At 39.9% G+C, this 19,211-nt stretch overlaps 2 protein-coding genes across 5 annotated transcripts in view; one reads left to right on the top strand and one right to left on the bottom strand.

The window, feature by feature from the left end:
- The window catches only part of rhot1b (ras homolog family member T1), a 48,233-nt gene extending 46,727 nt beyond the window's left edge, over window positions 1-1,506 (top strand). For 2 of the 4 annotated variants that reach the window (XM_079883224.1, XM_079883226.1), the window contains exon 19: window positions 819-1,506. In XM_079883224.1, coding sequence (XP_079739350.1) covers window positions 819-936 — 118 coding nt within the window. In that variant the 3' untranslated portion in view covers window positions 937-1,506. The remainder of the gene's footprint in view (window positions 1-818) is intronic. The other 2 variants (XM_079883223.1, XM_079883225.1) reach the window with 1 other exon arrangement.
- On the bottom strand, window positions 901-4,428 carry cd7al (cd7 antigen-like). Its single transcript, XM_079883246.1, has 4 exons — window positions 4,287-4,428; window positions 3,666-4,019; window positions 2,563-2,678; window positions 901-2,111 (listed from the first exon to the last, which is right to left on the bottom strand). The coding sequence occupies exons 1-4, from the start codon at window positions 4,345-4,347 to the stop codon at window positions 1,935-1,937; spliced, it is 708 nt and encodes a 235-aa protein (XP_079739372.1). The 5' UTR covers window positions 4,348-4,428; the 3' UTR covers window positions 901-1,934.
- Between the last annotated feature and the right edge of the window lie 14,783 nt (window positions 4,429-19,211).

The following is a 19,211-nucleotide window of genomic DNA, read 5'->3' as shown; positions in this document are numbered from 1 at the left end:
CCTAAGACTCTCACGCTGGGGAAGCCCACCTCCTTATGCTTTATACAATCATTAATGCCTGCATACAAACATGTTATTTTGAGGATTAGCTGTATTAATAGTAATATTCACAGTTGTTTTTGTGTGTGTGTGTGTGTAATTAGACCTAATGATTATAATGACTTATATTAAAAAACAAACCATGCAACATGCAACTAGTAGGGATATACCCTTTGCATATACCACATATGGCTGGTCTTGAGACTTTCATGGCGAAGGGGGTCACGGGTGTGGGTTTTGGTTTGCTTGAGTGAATTGAGCACTTTCCTGCACATTCTACATGCTTCTTAAATTCAATATCTTGTCATCCTCACCTGACTTGCAACTTATGACATGCAGCAATTTAGTTTCTCATTTTCACACAACTTTTAAGTTGCAACACAGTGATTCAGCTATTACCCTTTTCCTCTCTATTTACTCTTCTTAAAGTTTCTTTGTGTTCTCCATCTGTCATTGCCATTTCTTGACTCTGAAATTGTCATCTTTCTTCATCTTTGACTGAGTTTTGTAACATTTTAGTGTCAAGCTTTTCCTCCTTTTCTTTCAATAACACTGTTTGTATATTATATCTATTTATTTGAATTCTTTGGTTTGTCTCTTTTCGGGCATCGTTCACTGAACTTGTGTTTCAGTTTTCCCTACAGAATGTTCCTAAATGTTTTATTTGTAATTATCTTAAGTTGCAGCCACGTAACTGTATAATTAGTACAGTTCTAAATGCAAGCTATTAAACATTAATTGAACCTTTTTCTCTTCATTTCTGTTTGCTCTTTTTTTAGGCATATTACCCATTCTGACCTGAAGAGCTCTACATTTTGGCTCCGAGCGAGTGTTGGAGCCACTGTTTGTGCTGTTCTAGGCTTTGCCATGTACAGAGCCCTCCTCAGATCTCGATGAGCAGACCCTAAAACTTACATCCCCCACTTCCTGTCTGCCCTAGCTATCTCCCATTTGCAGAAGAATCAATAGAAACAGGAATATTTAAGAAAGAATGCATGATGCAACATAGCTGTTATATTTCTATTTATTGTCAAATGTACATTCCCACGTCTTGAGACTCTATTTGAGACAGAAAACTATAAAGTTTTTATTTAAACATGATACAAGCAAATTGTAAATATGTACATGAGAGATAATATTTATTTGTTGCCATGTGAATAAAACATATAGCATTCATATTTAAAGCAAACAAATGTCACACTTTGCTCTCGCTTGTATCTCAAACTGTCAGATAGACTGTTAGCGATCTGTGGTCCACTGTTTTTGAACCAAAACCAACCAAGTGGCAGACAAGACCGGAAGCCTGTCTGTGAAACTGTGGAAACACTTCATCTAAACTTTATTTGCATGCTTTAATGTTTTACATAACGTCTGAAAAATGATGTGAAAGTCTTTATCATCAACATTTTTTTCCCTTGTCAGTTTCCATCATTTTCCAACCTTTCAATAAACAGGTCCTGCAACATTATTTTGTGATATTGCAAATTTTTTTACATGGAGACTGTGCAGACAGTGGGAAACTACCATTCTGTTCTTATTCAGTTCCACACAAGGGATAAAAACAAAAATGGCAAATAAAGATATTGCCAGTGTGTACTTAAGAAATACTAAATACTTTGTCTTTTATCATATAATATATACATTTTATAAGCAATTCATTTCTGTATAAAAAGGATACAAGCTGAGATTCTGTTTTTGTAGCAATAAAATTACATGTCTTAAAAGTACCTTTAACAAAGAGGTATAGATGAAAGATGAAAAGACCAATTTTATGCTATCAAACTGATAGCTATTTAATGCTGATGATTCAGGAAAATCTTGTGGGTCAGCTAAAGCATCATCATGAACGTCAACACTCAAGTAGAGTGACTTCTTATTCACTAAATTTCGTTGAATCAATTAACATAAAGGTTTTCCTTGCTGAACAAAGTGGCCACAGAGCTGTTTGCTTCTTCCAGTTTTGCAATATCAGTCTGACAGATTGTGGCTTTTCTTTTGGTCGGCCGCACCCCAGTCATCTCCTCGTAAACAGGAACTACAGGCTGAGGCTTTCTACGGTTGGGCCTTTTACACTGTATGTGAGAGGAAATCGGTATAAGGGAGGGTTTAACTGAATAAACCATATACGGTTAGAAAGACACCACCTTTAAACCACATATTTGCTGGAAAATCGCTGTCAACAGTGTCAGGATTTTTTTTATTTAATTTTTGATTTTGTTGAACCAATATAACAATTAAACATTATATTGTAAAATAAAGTTGCAATGAAACTTTCAAATGTGTTCTTACTCACATTATAATTGTATTATTATTTTATTATAATCATTGACATATTCCCCAATGATGGGGTCCCTAATATTAGGGTCCACTTTTTTGAGGAGGAGGAAAAAAGGTCTATGGACCTATTGTTATATAAACTTTCTTCTATGTTTGCCTAAAGAACAACCTAAACAGGGTGGCACAGCTTACCTCACTCTCCCCTATCCATTGAATTTAAAAACAAACTTGAAACTAAATACTTACACAGTAAGCTGTAGCGAGAGTGAAAACCAGAACCCCCAGCAGACATGCAGCTCCAGAGATCACATACAGCAATGACAGGTAGCTTAAACAATCACACGATGGCAATGGCTCATGAGCTGCAACACAGTCACAACAAACACAATCTCAATAAAGGAACATGCTGCAGCCATCAATGAATATACATAATATATATATATATATATTTTATTTATTTATTTTTTGTATTTTTTTTGCAGACACTATTTCTTACTGACTGATTTATAGGTCAGATATTTATCTGACCTATAAATCAGTCAATAAGAAATAGGCTGAACACATGTAAAGTGGGTTATATTATAGTATTTATTATGGCTATTACTAAACTTTAGTTCATACTAAACTTATGGATTTATTGTAGCCATTTGTATCGCACACATATATAAGTAGGAGCCAAAAGAATTATGCACAAAATGTATCTCTTTTTCAGTAAATGCACTAGGTAGGTTTCAGCCCAAGTTTATATTATTTAAATGTTCAGTCTTAGGTTCTGTAACAATCATCTGCAAATAAAAAAGAACAGTACACAAAAAAGAACAAATGCTTTTGTGGTTTCTGCTTCCTTATGAGTAATTTGAGACTTTCACTGCTTGACTGCATCAGATTGTCAAGTTTCACTCACAGTAGCCTACGTTGATACATAAACAGGGGTAGTAAATTGCAAGTAATCTAATGTAGATCTAATTGTAGATTTGATGGATTTGAAAATCTTTCATTCCAATTTAACATGACTAGCATGTTGACTGAAAGATTCGAATACTACAAGCTAATGCACTGAAAAATAACAGTAATCAATCTGTTCCTGTTGAGGTTTATTAATTGATTATCCTACATTTGTATCCAAAAGTTACACACCACACTGCATGAAAATAATGCACTGAGTTAACTATTTACTGTTGAAAATGAAGCGCATCTGTATGATTTCTGTTTGTTAAGGTGATGGCATTAAATGCAAGATTAACCTATTTCGGCTATCCACTGTTTGGACGGGACATCACCATAGACCTGGATCTAGACTGTTTTATGTAAACACATATTTGAAAGTAATATAAATAAAGGTCACCTACAGAAGTCTTCAACATAGATGAAGAAATCCATCTTGCCAGGGATATTCTTATCATGTGGAAGACTGCCATAGTAGAATTCACAGTGGTACACGTCTGTGTCCTGACCCTGCAGGTTTGAGATTGTCAGATGAACTGTGTGGTTGTACAGCTCATCACGTACTGTGATGCGATCCTTGTCCTCAGATTTAGTGATGGTTGATAATAATCCTTCAGAAAGATACAGTACTCGTCTGGACTGCAGCAACCTGCGTTCCAGTGAAAAGGCGAATGGTTTTCCCTCCTTATTGGTTGATTCGCAGGAAATGTCAATGGATGAATTTCTTTCTCTGTGGATATAAACAATACCTCCATGTGCTGAGGTGAAATGGCTATAAGTTAGTAACATTTGTATAGATGAATCACATGTATTGAAAAATTAATGAAAGTTACACACACTAATAAAACTGCTTTAGACTGCTAAAATAAAATCCAACAAGTCTTATGAGTATACTTTTGTTAAACTTTAAATAAACATTAGCTTCACTCCTGACCATTTTATGTAAGTGTATTAGTCAGTCTTCAAATTATCTTAACAAAAAAACACTAACAAAAAGGTTAGAACCAGTATGGAATTTAACTTACCATTTACAGAGGGGGTGATAAGAAACAAGAGAACAACATGAGCATACTTCAAATCTAACATTATGAAAGAGGAAATTGATTGCGAGACCAGTGACTGTGGTAAGAAAGTCAAAACTGTCTGAGTGTAACAAAGAAATAATCTCAGATGAACATGAGGAGAGTGTTTTGACTCCACCTTGAATGGGGTGTGGGGTTTGGGGGCCTTTAACCCTTTAAAGCCGCATGTATCATATTTGATACACGAGTTTCTAAGACATATACTGAATCAGTGAGAGCAATACTTTCTTTGAAAACCTGTTGTATCTATTTTGATACGTGTATTCTGCCATCTTGTGGAATTTCACTGTACTGCAGGCAGTAGAGGGGTGATTTTTTAGCTTTTCAAATTGGCGGCTGCGAGTTGAATCAAGCTAGACGCTTTCGGCAGGAAAATAAAGGCTAATTTCAAGTTGTTAAGGTAAAAAATAATATTGGATTTCGCCTGATATAATTAATTTAACACTTTCTGAATTGAAATAATGCATAATTACTTAATAATTTAATCGTTAAATTACGAGTAAATCGTGTTGGAAATTGTGTATCAAATTTGATACAACAGGTATTAATGGAACATAAAGCAGTCTAAACAGTAATGTCAAATGTAGTAATGTTATTTTATGACTACCACAATGCAAACACACACAATATTGGGATGATTCAATTAATGGCAATTAATGACTGAAATGACATAACCCTCTGGGATTCTTCGCCCGAAAACGGGCGAATACTTGAACGTTTCGAATTGTTAAATTTTTTTTGCTTCATTGGATGGGGGTGAAACTTGGTGACTTTTGTTTTATTACCTATATGAACACACAAAAAAAAATCAAGGAGATGATTCTGATATGGTAAAGGGTCGTAAAAAAAAGTCACACTTAGCTTCCTCCCGCCCGAAAACGGGCGACGAATGGGAAATATGAAAAAATAGGAAAACTCAGAGAAACTTTTGGTGGTACAAGCTACAGATCAGCCACTGTGCTGAAAAAAAGTGTACAGCAATGAAGGGGTGACACTCAAAAACATCAAGAGTGCAAATAAGACACACCCCCCCCCCCCCCCCCCTCATTTAAAATGATATATAATTTGTGTTGTTCCATTCAGTGGTTGCTTAGTAATTTAAAAAATTCTTTCCAAATGGGAATAAATCAAATAAATAAATAAAAAAGCTATAGGCCGCCTAAAGCTATAGGCCGCCAAAGTGCATCTTTGCACTTTGTTGGTGCAAAGATGCAAGCATTGCACCAACAATCACTTCTCACATGTGTACTGTGAGAAGTGTAAGGTGCATCTTTGCCTGAACAAAGACAGAAACTGCTATGTTTTCAAACTGTTAAAGGCATAATAGATTTTTTGTTTCTAAAATCTACACTGTTGTAAGCAAAACGTTCCACAAAAGCCTGATGTATCAAATGTGATACAAAAAATATATCATAAACAAAATGAGTTGGCAAAATTTTTTTTTTTATATTTTGATTCAAGGCTTAATAAACATCTAATTTCCAAAAATATATAATTTTCTGCCATTTTTTTAATGTGTCAGGCTTTAAAGGGTTAAAGAACAAGAGGAAAAGGAAACCAGCATTAGGTGGTTTGTCAACTTCAGTTAATCTACGGTTTCACAACGATTTTTACATACAGTCATCTTCACTTTGTTAAATAACTCAAAAGTGTATTATGTTTGATAATATTTAAACATGGAACCATAAATATGAAAGTACAAATCAATCTCAGTCGATTATGAGTGGTAAATCAAAATTACACAAATTTCATTGCAATCTAAAAAGATAGAAGAGATATGCTGACTCAGCTCTTTTCCCTGGGTACAACAACCAAATGAAAAGTTGTTTGAATAAAACTGACCTTTTACTTTTTCAATGCCAATAACTTTTTTCAGAGCTTATTCACATCACAGAACCAAGTTATACTGCCTCTAAGAAGGGAGTACAGAGAACACAGACACGGGACTAAAAAGAAACAGATTTGGTCGTGAAAACAGGGGAACAGGAACTCTGGATTCATGTTATCAATCTGCATCTGGACACATGTACACATTACACATCTGAGAGGGCAGGAAAGGAAGTAGTCTAAAAAAGATTGTCATCTTATGTAGAAACATCCTGCTGGAGCCACAGAATGAATATTTAGACCTATCCTTTTCAAAGTCAGCAAAATGCTGTATATAATTTAGACAAAATGTATTGTTATTCGGCCAAGCAAAGAAGGAAAACAAAACAATGGCAACAGACAACTGGCAACAGAGACAGTTTGCTCCAATCAAATGCTACATAGGTCAAGGAACCCAAACTCCATCAGGTGACAGAAATGGAGAAAAAAGAAGAAGAAGAAAAAAAAAAAACCCTTGGGAGAAACCAGGCTCAGTTGGGGGACCACTTCTCCTAGATCAGGGGTAGGCAACATCAGTCCTGGAGAGACACTGTCTTACAGTTAAGATCCAACACCTGAACCAGCTAATCAATGTCTTCAGGAGTACTAAGGCTATACAGGTAGATTTTTTTAGGGTTGGAGCTAAACTCTGCAGGACAGCGGCTCCCCAGGGCCGATGTTGCCTACACCAGTCCTAGATGAACGAGCACAGTGGGAAATTTAGGTGGGAAGGAAGAGTTGTCAGTCCAACATTAAAACTGGACATTGTTGAGCCAATAGTAGACGACTGGCTTATCAGTGGCCTTAAGTAAAAAAACAACAACAACAAAAAAAACATGTCTGATTCCCAAGCATCTCTGTTTGGAGAATATGCTTACTAGTGAAATACTTCCCTTTTGTAAGGGATAGGGTTTTGAGGCTTTTTAAAGTTTAAGAGGTAAAGGAAACTTCTGTGAGAATGTTTTCAAATGTGGTTTCTTGTTTTTATAGAATATGTGTGTTCTCAGAAATTTTTTGTGTTATGTTCATTAAAATGGTTTAACGGTTACATCTCAGGGCTGAACATCGTGGAAAACATTAAAGTTTTCACATGTATTCACTACACGCACCTGTACACCTTCGTGCACTCGGAAAAGAAGAAAAAAAAGTGTTTGACTGTTGTTCAGTTTAATTAATACGAGCTAAAGCAACACATTTTTGAACATTTTGTCACAAATCAATTAACGTATTCAATCCACCTATTTAAAACCGAAGTTTATCTAATCCATTTTAGTTGACATTACTTTAACTGGGCATTATCTATTTTCTCACAAACCATCTAATGCTGGTTTCCTTATCCTCTTGATCTTTAAAGGCCCCCAAACCCAAAACCCCTTCAAGGTGGAGTCAAAACACTGCGCTCCTCATGTTCATCAGAGATTATTTATATCTTAAAATGTCAGTGCAATTGTTTTATCTCAAGATGAACACCAGTAATGTATTTTTTAAGGCATGTCTATAAAAGCAACTTAAATATCCTTGTTGAACTAAGGCCTAATCCTGGCTAAATCTAAGCTCTGTCTGTAAAACCCAGGCATAAGTTTTTTTATTTTTCAGTAAGGGAAATACCCGTTAGTGTTTAATGTTCCGTTACGACAGAAATTTAGAAGAGTTTAAGAGTTAATGTTTTTTAATTTTGTGGTTAACTTAGTGATATGATACTAATGGTGTGAGTTTAGTTGATTCACTCACAACTATGTCAGTACCGACACCAGCATTGTCTTATTTGTTCATTCTATACATTTCATATGATCAATGATTCTGCACCCAATAAAATCGTTTATTCAATGAATTTAATTCAGTCTTGAAACGCGATCCTGCAGATTTGCCATGTACATCAGGCCCTTCCTATCGAAGCAAGCTACACAACTCCTTGTCCAAGCTCTTGTTCCATCCAGACTTGATTATCGTAACACTCTCTTGGCAGGCCTTCCGGCATGTACTGTCAAACCTCTGTAACTGATGCAGAATGCTGCAGCAAGAGTGGTCTTTAACAAGCCGAAGAGAGCACACGTCACACCTCTATTCATCAATTAGCACTGGTTGTCAATTGCCGCTTGCATCAAATTCAAGGCACAAATGAACAACCACTGGCTCGGCACCCCAAACCTAAACTCACAGCAAAGTGCCCTCTAGCCTGCGTTCTGCAAGTGACTGCAAGTTACATTCTTTTAAATAGACTAGAAAACTATGTTGGCATTAGTGGAATTGCACTAGCATGGTTTAAATCATACTTATCTGACCGTTACCAGTTTGTAGCAGTAAATGAAGAGATGTCTTATCGATCACAAGTTCAGTATGGCGTACCACAAGGCTCAGTACTAGGGCCGCTGCTGTTCACTCTGTACATGCTACCATTAGGAGATATCATTAGGAAACATGGAATTAGCTTTCACTGTTATGCTGACGATACTCAGCTGTATATTTCTTCAAAACCTAATGAAACTTACCAGTTCACAAAATTAACGGAATGCATAGCTGATATAAAAAATTGGATGACTAGTAATTTCCTACTTCTAAATTCTGAAAAAAACAGAGATTCTAATTATTGGACAAAAAACTCCCACACGTAATAATCTAGAATACTGTCTAATACTTGATGGCTGCTCTGTTAAGTCTTCATCGTCGGTTAGGAACCTGGGTGTGTTCTTTGATACCAATCTTTCATTTGAAAGTCACATGTCTAGTATCAGTAAAACCACATTTTTCCATCTTAAAAATATATCTAAATTATGCCATATGCTCTCATTGACAAATGCGGAACAATTAGTTCATGCGTTCATGACCTCAAGGCTAGATTATTGTAATGCTCTACTGGGTGGTTGCCCTGCACACTTAATAAACAAACTACAGCTAGTTCAAAACACAGCAGCTCGAGTTCTTACCAGAACCAGGAAGTACAACCATATTAGCCCTGTTCTGTCAACACTGCATTGGCTGCCTATTAAACAATCGCATAAATTTTTAAATATTGCTGATTGCCATTACATCATAAGAAGAATGGCATCTACGCTAATTTTGTCTTTGTTATCCCGAGATTTTCCCGCAGCCTGCCGGATCCAGGCCGTATCCAGATCTGACGAAAGACCTTCGCCTGGACCCGATGACAACGCAGTGCTTAAGTGCCAACTAGTCTCTCCCTATGGAGGATCCCTTTATGTCACAGTTCTGTCACCCTTGTTCTGGGTTTTCTCTTGGTTTGTGACAGAGCTGTGACACTCCCGGTTTGTCATGTGTTTGTGTTGTTTGGTCTGTTGTGAGCACATGGCTGTCATGTTATTTCCTTGTGCCATGTGCTCTCCTGTCTATTGTCTAGCCCCTCCCATCTTGTTATCCGATTATTGGTTAATTTGTCCCACCTGCCCTTCTCGTTACCCTCCTTTGTTTGTTCCCCTATTTAGCCTCCCTGTGTTTGTAGTCCTGTGCTGGTTCGTTTGTCCTAGTTGCTTGTTCCTGGTGTTTCCTTCCCGTTTTGCAATCTGAGTTTTTGAGTTTGTACCTTGTCTGCCGGTTAATACATTTCCTCTGCATTTGAATCCTCGTCTCACATTCATCCATTCCGTGACAGAATGAACCAGCCTGATAATGTGGATTCAGCGGAGTGAAGTTTTTTCTGGAGAGGATAAGGAATCTTCAATTTCCTTGTTCGAATATTTTGCCAGGTGCGCTCAAAGGACTCTGGAGGAGGAGGTGACCATGGTAGACTGCGGTCAGCAGAAAGGCAAGCCTTCACCGCTGGTCCCGAAACGAGGAGAGGAAGGAAGAACCCCTCCGTGACTGTTCCGGTGGTCCCGGTTCCGGTGGTCCCAGTTCTGGTGGTCCCGAGTCCAGTGGTCCCAGTTCCGGTGGTCCCGAAACGGAGGAGGAGAAGGAAGACTTCCTCCATGCCAGCTCCGGGGGTCCCGAGTCCGGTGGTCCCAGTTCCGGTGGTCCCAGTTCCGGTGGTCCCAGTTCCGGTGGTCCCAGTTCCGGTGGTCCCAGTTCCGGTGGTCCCAGTGCCGGTGGTCCCAGTGCCGGTGGTCCCAGTGCCGGTGGTCCCAGTGCCGGTGGTCCCAGTGCCGGTGGTCCCAGTGCCGGTGGTCCAGAGTCTGGTGGCTCCAAAACACAGGAGGAGGAGAAAGGCTCCCTCCGTAACTGTTCACGTCACGTCTGCCCAGCCAGAGACTGTTCACGTCACGTCTGCCGATCCAGAGACTGTTCACGTCACGTCTGCCGAGCCTGTGTCACCGGACAAGATGGCCGCCGCAGAGCCTGTGTCCCCTGAAAAGATGGCCGCTGAAACGTTGTTGGATTATTTTTCAACGCTATTTAAGATCCTAGAAATTCCCAGGAATGTTCACGTCACGTCTGCCGAGCCTGTGTCTTCGGACAAGATGGCCGCCGCCGAGCCTGTTCACATCACGCCTGCCGAGCCTGGGTCTTCGGAAAAGATGGCCACCGCCGAGAGTGTTCACGTTACGTCTGCTGAGCCTGTGTCTTCCGACAAGATGGCCGCCTCCGAGCCTGTTCTAGTCACGCCTGCCAAGCCTGTGTCTTCGGACAAGATGGCCGCCGCCGAGCCTGTTCACGTCACGCCTGCCGAGCCTGTGTCTTCGGGCCAAGATGGCCACCGCCGAGACTGTTCACGTCACGTCTGTTGATGCAGAGACTGTTCCTGTGCCGGAGGCTGTACCCGTCAGCCCTGCCACGGCCCAGAGGGCTGTCTTCACTTTTTATTTGGTTGCTGTCTGGCGTGCCTGGGCTGCACACACTACCAAGATGGCAGCCTCCAGTCCGGTTGGAACCCCGGACACTGTGCTGAAGCCGGTGTTTGTTTCTGTTCCTGAACAGGTGTCCGTATCTGTTCCTGAGCCGGTGGTGTCTGTTCCTGAGCCGGTGGTGTCTGTTCCTGAGCCGGTAGTGTCTGTTCCTGTTTCTGAGCCGGTGGTGTCTGTTCCTGTTTCTGAGCCGGTGGTGTCTGTTCCAGTTCCCGAGCCGGTGGTGTCTGTTCCAGTTCCCGAGCCGGTGGTGTCTGTTCCAGTTCCCGAGCCGGTGGTGTCTGTTCCAGTTCCCGAGCCGGTGGTGTCTGTTCCTGTTTCCGAGCCGGTGGTGTCTGTTCCTGTTTCCGAGCCGGTGGTGTCTGTTCCTGTTTCTGAGCCGGTGGTGTCTGTTCCTGAGCCGGTGGTGTCTGTTCCTGAGCCTGAGCCGGTGGTGTCGGTTCCTGAGCCTGCGCCGGTGGTGTCTGTTCCAGTTCCTGCGCCGGTATCTGTCCCTGTGCCGTGGCCGCCCGAGGGGTCGTCTCCGCCCTGGCCGCCCGAGGGGTCGTCTCTGCCCTGGCCGCCCGAGGGGTCGTCTCCGCCGCCCTGGTTTTCTGCCAGGAGTCCGTACCCTTCTGTATCAAAATTTATAAGGAAAGACCAGTACTTTGTTTAGGCTTGGTTTGTAGGGAATTTCAAACCTGCGCACATATTCAAATGCACATACAGTGAGGAAAATAAGTATTTGAACACCCTGCTATTTTGCAAGTTCTCCCACTTGGAAATCATGGAGGGGTCTGAAATTGTCATCGTAGGTGCATGTCCACTCTGAGAGACATCCAGAAAAAAAAAAAATCCAGAAATCACAATATATGATTTTTTTAACTATGGCCCGGGAGATTTATTGCTAGGAATTTTGAGTGCTTTAGTTAGTTCATTAAGGCTAAGGGGTGCGTCTAGAATGTTGGTTTGTTCTGCAGTCAATTTTGGCAATGTCAGACTGTTCAAGAAGGTGTCGATTTCTGATGGAGTAGGTTGGTGAGTGGGGGAATAGAGGTTGCTGTAGAAATTCTGAAATGTGTTTATATTCTGTGGGTTTTGATTAATGTTTCCTGTGATGTCTAAGATGGCTGGGATGATTGATTTCTCTTTCTTGTGTTGGAGTGGCCCCTAATTTAATAACAAATGATTGTTGCAATGGAAGCGAATCAATCAAAACTAACTTTAGCTGGAAAATAACTTTATTAAAGAACCGCTATAAAACCAAAACAATCTCTGTTACCTTAAATTATACGTCTATCTCTGTAAAGCTGCTTTGAAACAATCTACATTGTTAAAAGCGCTATATAAATGAAGATGACTTGGTGCACAAAATCACTTTCACAGACCTTTACCTTGACTGTTCCATGCTAGTGGAATGACCTGCCAAACTCAACCCGAGTTTTATTGATTTTCAATAAACAGCTTAAGACGCATCGTCAACACTTGACCCATTAATACTAACACTTGCATTCTATTCTGAATATCTACATCTCTCTGTCTATATATCTATATATATACAGTGGGGAGAACAAATATTTGATACACTGCCGATTTTGCATGGTTTTCCCACTTACAAAGCATGTAGAAGTCTGTAATTTTTATTATAGGTACTCAAGGTCAAGGTCAAGTTTATTTCTATAGCACCTTAAAACAACACGAATGTTGACCAAAGTGCTTCACAATCTCAGCACAGATGCACAAACAGTTAAAACATACCATATCAAAAGAATTCAAACCAAAAAACATAAAAGATAAAAAATAAAATAAGAGCCTAGTAAAGACACTAAAAAAAAAGTGCAATTACATGATCTTTTCAAAAATGCATACAGCATTTAGACGCATTTTAATATGCTTGTGCAAAAAGGTATGTTTTAATCTATGTTTTAAAAACTTTTAATGTAGGGGAAGCTCTAATTGATAGTGGGAGTGTATTCCATAGTTTTGGAGCGTAAACTGAGAAAGACCTATCACCCTTTGTTTTCAGACGGGTTTTCGGGACATTTAATAATAACTTAGATGACGATCTATGTGATCTCTGAGGAGAATATGAACTTAAAATTTCTGATATATAATTAGGGGCCAATCCATTTAGAGCTTTAAACACGCAAGTTAAGACCTTAAAGTCAATTCTCTGTTTCACCGGGAGCCAATGGAGAGAGGCCTGGATAGGTGCAATATGTTCCCTCTTTTTTGTCCCAGTGAGGAAACGAGCTACAGCGTTTTGGACAATCTGCAATTGTGAAATTGATGACTGACTAATTCCAGCATACAGGGCATTACAGTAATCGAGTCTTGTGGATATAAGAGCATGTATTACTGTCTCCAAATCATTAAAAGTCAGAATATGCTTTAACTTACGAAGACACTTTAGTTGAAAAAAGCTGGCCCTGACTACAGAATTTATTTGTTTGTCAAACTTCATCTCATAGTCAAAAATGACCCCTAGGTTTTTAACATAAGAGTTACTTTCTAACTGCGAATTGCTTAGAAAAACACTATATTTCTTAATTTGAGTTTTGGAGCCAAACAGGATAACCTCTGTTTTATTTTCATTTAATTGGAGAAAATTCTTTTCCATCCATTCTCTAATATCCTTTAAACATGCTAACAGGGAAGAAACAGATTAATTTCCAAAATCTAGTGGTAAATAGAGAGTTGAGTATCATCTGCATAGATGATCTTATGATGCTCGAAAATCAAGCGCAGTGGAAGCATGTAAAGAGAGAAAAGAATTGGACCCAGGATGGAGCCCTGAGGCACCCCACAAGTTATTGGTACTGAGGACGAGGAAAATTCTCCAATTTCAACAGATAAGCTCCTATTTAAAAGATAAGACTCAAACCACTGCAATGCATTGTCGCAGATGCCGACCTCATGATTTAATCTCTGCAACAGAATAGAATGGTCCACAGTGTCAAAGGCTGCGCTTAAGTCTAACAAAACAAGGACTGCACAGTTGCCAGAATCGACTGATATCAAAATATCATTAGTCACTCTAAGTAAGGCAGATTCAGTACTGTGTTTGGCTTTGAAAGCAGACTGAAAAGGATCCAGGATGTTATTTGCAGTTAAGTACAGTGTAAGTTGATTTAATACGACTTTTTCTAAAACTTTTAATAAAAAGGGCAATTTTGAAATCGGCCTATAGTTATTAAGTTCTGAAGAATCAAGGCTGTTTTTTTTAGCAAGGGGTAGATCATAGCGTGTTTTAAACAAGATGGAACAGTGCTGCTATTCAGAGGCATTTATAATGGAGAGTACACTAGGTAAAACCACATCCAGTACCTCATTTAAAAGGACAGTGGTAATGGTATCCAGAGAGCAAGTAGTTAATTTCATTTTGGAAATCAGAGCCCGCAAATTGGAGTGTGATATAGTCTGAAAAGCAGACAGACTAGAAGAAATCAGTAAATTATAACAACTTTCAGATGAAGATGGTAAAATCTGGGACCTAATGCCAGTTATCTTATCTATGAAAAAGCTACAAAACTTCTCACACAGATCAGCACTTGGAGCAAAACTGGATAGAATGGGAGGATTTAACACAGAATTTATTGTGGAAAATAAAGACTTTGGACAATGAGAATTTTTTTCGATCAAATTTGAAAAATAATATGCCCTTGATAATTTAACAGCTTCCTGATATTGAGACAGACTAGCTTGCATAAGCTGATAGGAAATTTGCAGTTTGTCCCATTTCCATTTTCTTTCTGCCCTTCTACAACTTTTTCTTATAATTCTGATGTCTTCGTTTAGCCAAGGTTGCTTATTTCGTTTTTTTTTTTAAACTTTTAGAGGAGCGACTTCATTCAACACCTCGGTACATGAAGCATTAAAATTTGTAACCAGAGTCTCGACATCCATATCTTGAGCTGCCAAATTTGTACAACCAGCCACCGAAGCTACAAACAAATCCTTAAAATTGGAAGCAGTAGCTGAGTTTAAGGAGCGCGCAAGAAAACTAGGTGGCTGGTATACAGAGCTACAAGAAATAGGGAAATCACTGTCAAACACAACAGGCCAATGATCAGACAGACCAGTGTCACTTATGTAAATGTCATTAATGAGGAAACCAGAGGATAGCACAAGATCAATTATATGACCTAACTTATGGGTTGGTCCAGATACTGATTGCTTAAGGTTAAAAGAGTCCATTAGCTGTACAAACTCATTTACAAGAGGCTTAGCGGGACAACACAGATGTATATTGAAATCACCGACAATTAAAAGATTGTCGTTTCTCGTGACTATATCAGATAAGAATTCAGAGAAATCACTTAAGAAAACACTTTTAGAATTCGGAGGTCTGTATATCACAGCGATGAGCAGAGAGCAAGGGGATTCAACTTTACATAGCATAGCTTCAAAACTATCAAAACTCTCTGCTGGTATTTGCCTACACTTAAAACTGTTTTTAAAAATTACAGCAACTCTCCACCCTTCTTTGACTTTCTAGGGCAGCTGAAAAAAGTTTGTGGGAAGAAGTTCTGAAATAGGGCTCAAGTCATTTTCAGTCAGCCAAGTTTCAGTGATAAACATAAAATCCAGTTTGTTTGATAAAAAAATAAATAATTTAGTAAAAATGTTTTGTTTACCACTGATCTAGCATTTCATTTATCAAAGCTGACTTTGGAAGCACTGTTTGTTTTGCTTTCACTTCCACAGGGAGCGTGGACAACTTTGATAGAGACCGTAGATAATAAATGTTTGTGCCCCGTCTGGGTGTTTCCAGATGCCGGGTCCGTCTGACAGTCGACCATATAGTAGGTATAGAACCCGGTGTAGTAATAGTAGTTGTCCTATACGAGCGAGCTCCTCGATGAACATAACGTGGGCGGCGGATTATCCCAGACTCAACACACGGCGAGTAAACGTCAGGCAGCAGGCGAGATTCAGAGCGATTGTTCATGAGTAGTAAGTCCGAACTTGAATATTTTAAATCGCATGATGGTGGCGTGGGATCGATAAGCACTGAAAAAACTTTCACTCTTCCAGATGACGATTTGCTATAAGGCAGATAACAACGCCCAGCGCACAACAAACAAAAGCATGGTTCACTTCAGTCACTCACCAGATCAAACCTGATTTAGATACCAGGAAAAAAAACGTACAGCCCGAGAATAAATCCAGATTGAACCGCCAAAACACAGCAGGACAAAAAAAAAAAAAAAGTTTTTTTCTTGATCGAAGTTAACACAGTATGACTCACGAAAAAGTCATCTTTTAGTCCGATGGAGATTGCAATGATAGCTCTTTATGCAGATCTTCTCGGAGCAGAAACAGTAGTAAAGATAACTAACTGCACCATGAGGTTTGGCCCAGAGATTGTCCCGGGGTTTTAACTCAGCGTTGCTCCAGAAAAATTGCTGTCCTTTGATCACAATGAGAATGAAAGAGCCGACAAAAGCTCTTATGTAGATCTTCAAATAGCAGAAAAACAGCAGTGGAAATTACAAAAAGTGCCCCAATAAATACTGATTTCTCGAGGCAAGGCTTCGTTTCGTTCAGGAGCATGACCGGAGAGCAGCGACAGACAAGAACGCACGGCGTGCACTCAACCCACAATCGCCGTGTACTCTTCAACTGTGAGTGACGGAATCTAAAACAAAAATCCAGAAAATCACATTGTATGATTTTTAAGTAATTAGTTTGCATTTTATTGCATGACATAAGTATTTGATACATCAGAAAAGCAGAACTTAATATTTGGTACAGAAACCTTTGTTTGCAATTACAGAGATCATACATTTCCTGTAGTTCTTGACCAGGTTTGCACACACTGCAGCAGGGATTTTGGCCCACTCCTCCATACAGACCTTCTCCAGATCCTTCAGGTTTCGGGGCTGTCGCTGGGCAATATGGACTTTCAGCTTCATCCAAAGATTTTCTATTGGGTTCAGGTCTGGAGACTGGCTAGGCCACTCCAGGACCCTGAGATGCTTCTTACGGAGCCACTCCTTAGTTGCCCTGGTTGTGTGTTTCGGGTCGTTGTCATGCTGGAAGACCCAGCCACGACCCATCTTCAATGCTCTTACTGAGGGAAGGAGGTTGTTGGCCAAGATCTCGCAATACATGGCCCCATCCATCCTCCCCTCAATACAGTGCAGTCGCCCTGTCCCCTTTGCAGAAAAGCATCCCCAAAGAATGATGTTTCCACCTCCATGCTTCATGGTTGGGATGGTGTTCTTGGGGTTGTACTCATCCTTCTTCCTCCAAACACGGCGAGTGGAGTTTAGACCAAAAAGCTCTATTTTTGTCTCATCAGACCACATGACCTTCTCCCATTCCTCCTCTGGATCATCCAGATGATCATTGGCAAACTTCAGACGGGCCTGGACATAAGCTGGCTTGAGCAGGGGGACCTTGCGTACGCTGCAGGATTTTAATCCATGACGGCATAGTGTTACTAATGGTTTTCTTTGAGACTGTGGTCCTAGCTCTCTTCAGGTCATTGACCAGGTCCTGCCGTGGGATAGTCCTAAAATGGTTCAGGTCATACTTAGATGGGAGAGGTTATTATGTGAGTATAGGAGACCATAAGTCTGAGTGGACAGCCATGACATGCAGAGTCCCTCAAGGCTCAATTCTTGCGCCACTCCTGTTCAACCTGTATATGCTCCCAATGAGCCAAATAATGAGAAGGAACCAAATTGCTTACCACAGCTATGCAGACGACACACAGCTCTACTTAGCCCTATCGCCCAACGATTACAGCCCCATTGACTCCCTGTGCCAATGCATTGATGAAGTCAACAGTTGGATGTGTCAAAACTTTCTTCAGTTAAACAAAGACAAAACTGAAGTCATTGCGTTTGGAAACAAAGATGAAGTTCTCAAGGTGAACGCATACCTTCACTCTAGGGGTCAAACAACTAAACATCAAGTCAGGAACCTTGGTGTGTCACTAGAGTCAGACCTTAGTTTCAGTAGTCATGTCAAAGCAATAACTAAATCAGCATACTATCATCATCTGGAAAATATTGCAAGAATTAGATGCTTTGTTTCCAGACAAGACTTAGAGAAACTTGTTCATGCTTTCATCACCAGCAGGGTGGATTATTGTAATGGACTCCTCACTGGCCTTCCCAAAAAGACCATAAGACAGTTGCAGCTCATACAGAACGCTGCCGCCAGGATTCTGAGCAGAACCAGAAAATATGAACACATCACACCAGTCCTCAGGTCTTTACACTGGCTCCAAGTTAAATTTAGGATTGATTTTAAAGTATTATTACTGGTATATAAATCATTCAATGGCCTAGGACCTCAATATATTGAAGATATGCTCACTGAATATAAACCCAACAGATCACTCAGATCATTAGGATCATATCAGCTAGAAATAGCTGAGGGTTCACTCTAAGCATGGCGAGTCCGCTTTTAGCTATTATGCCAGCCGCAACTGGAACCAGCTTCCAGAGATCAGATGTGCTCCTACAGTAGTCACATTCAAATCCAGACTCAAAACACATCTGTTTAGCTATGCATTTACTGAATGAGCACTGTGCCAATGTTCGTCCGACTGTACTGTATTTTATTTTTTTAAACTGTTTTAATTATTCTTATTTCTTTTTATTATTTTTAATTTCTTCTATGTAAAGCACTTTGAATTGCCATTGTGTATGAAATGTGCGATATAAATAAACTTGCCTTGCAGTTCTGGGCTGATCCCTCACCTTCCTCATGATCATTGATGCCCCACGAGGTGAGATCTTGTATGGTGCCCCAGACCGAGGGAGATTGACGTCATCTTGAACTTCTTCCATTTTCTAATAATAGCACCAACAGTCGTTGCCTTCTCACCAAGCTGATTGCCTATTGTCCTGTAGCCCATCCCAGCCTTGTGCAGGTCTACAATTGTATCCCTGATGTCCTTACACAGCTCTCTGATCTTGGCCATTGTGGAGAGGTTGGAGTCTGTTTGATTGAGTGTGTGGACAGGTGTCTTTTATACAGGTAACGAGTTCAAACAGGTGCAGTTAATACAGGTAATGAGTGGAGAACAGGAGGGCTTCTTAAAGGGGTCATATAATGCCATTTTTGTACAAGCTAATATGATTCTTTAGGGTCTAAATTAAAAGTTTGTAATATACTTTAATTAAAAATTCTCATTAGTATTGTAAGAAAACACTCATTTTACCTGGTCAAAAACAGCTGTTTTCAGCACGCCGTTTCAGTGCATGTG

Source organism: Squalius cephalus (assembly GCF_949319135.1).
Source record: "Squalius cephalus genome assembly, chromosome: 10".
NCBI lineage: Eukaryota > Metazoa > Chordata > Actinopteri > Cypriniformes > Leuciscidae > Squalius > Squalius cephalus.
This window is presented reverse-complemented; position numbering and strand designations above follow the sequence as displayed.

Coding starts and splice junctions, on each gene's coding strand:
- cd7al (XM_079883246.1), bottom strand. CDS start 4,347: ATGTTAGATTTGAAGTATGCTCATGTTGTTCTCTTGTTTCTTATCACC. Junction 4,020..4,286: donor TATCACCCCCTCTGTAAATG/GTAAGTTAAATT, acceptor ATTTCACCTCAG/CACATGGAGGTATTGTTTAT. Junction 2,112..2,562: donor CTCTCGCTACAGCTTACTGT/GTAAGTATTTAG, acceptor TCTCACATACAG/TGTAAAAGGCCCAACCGTAG.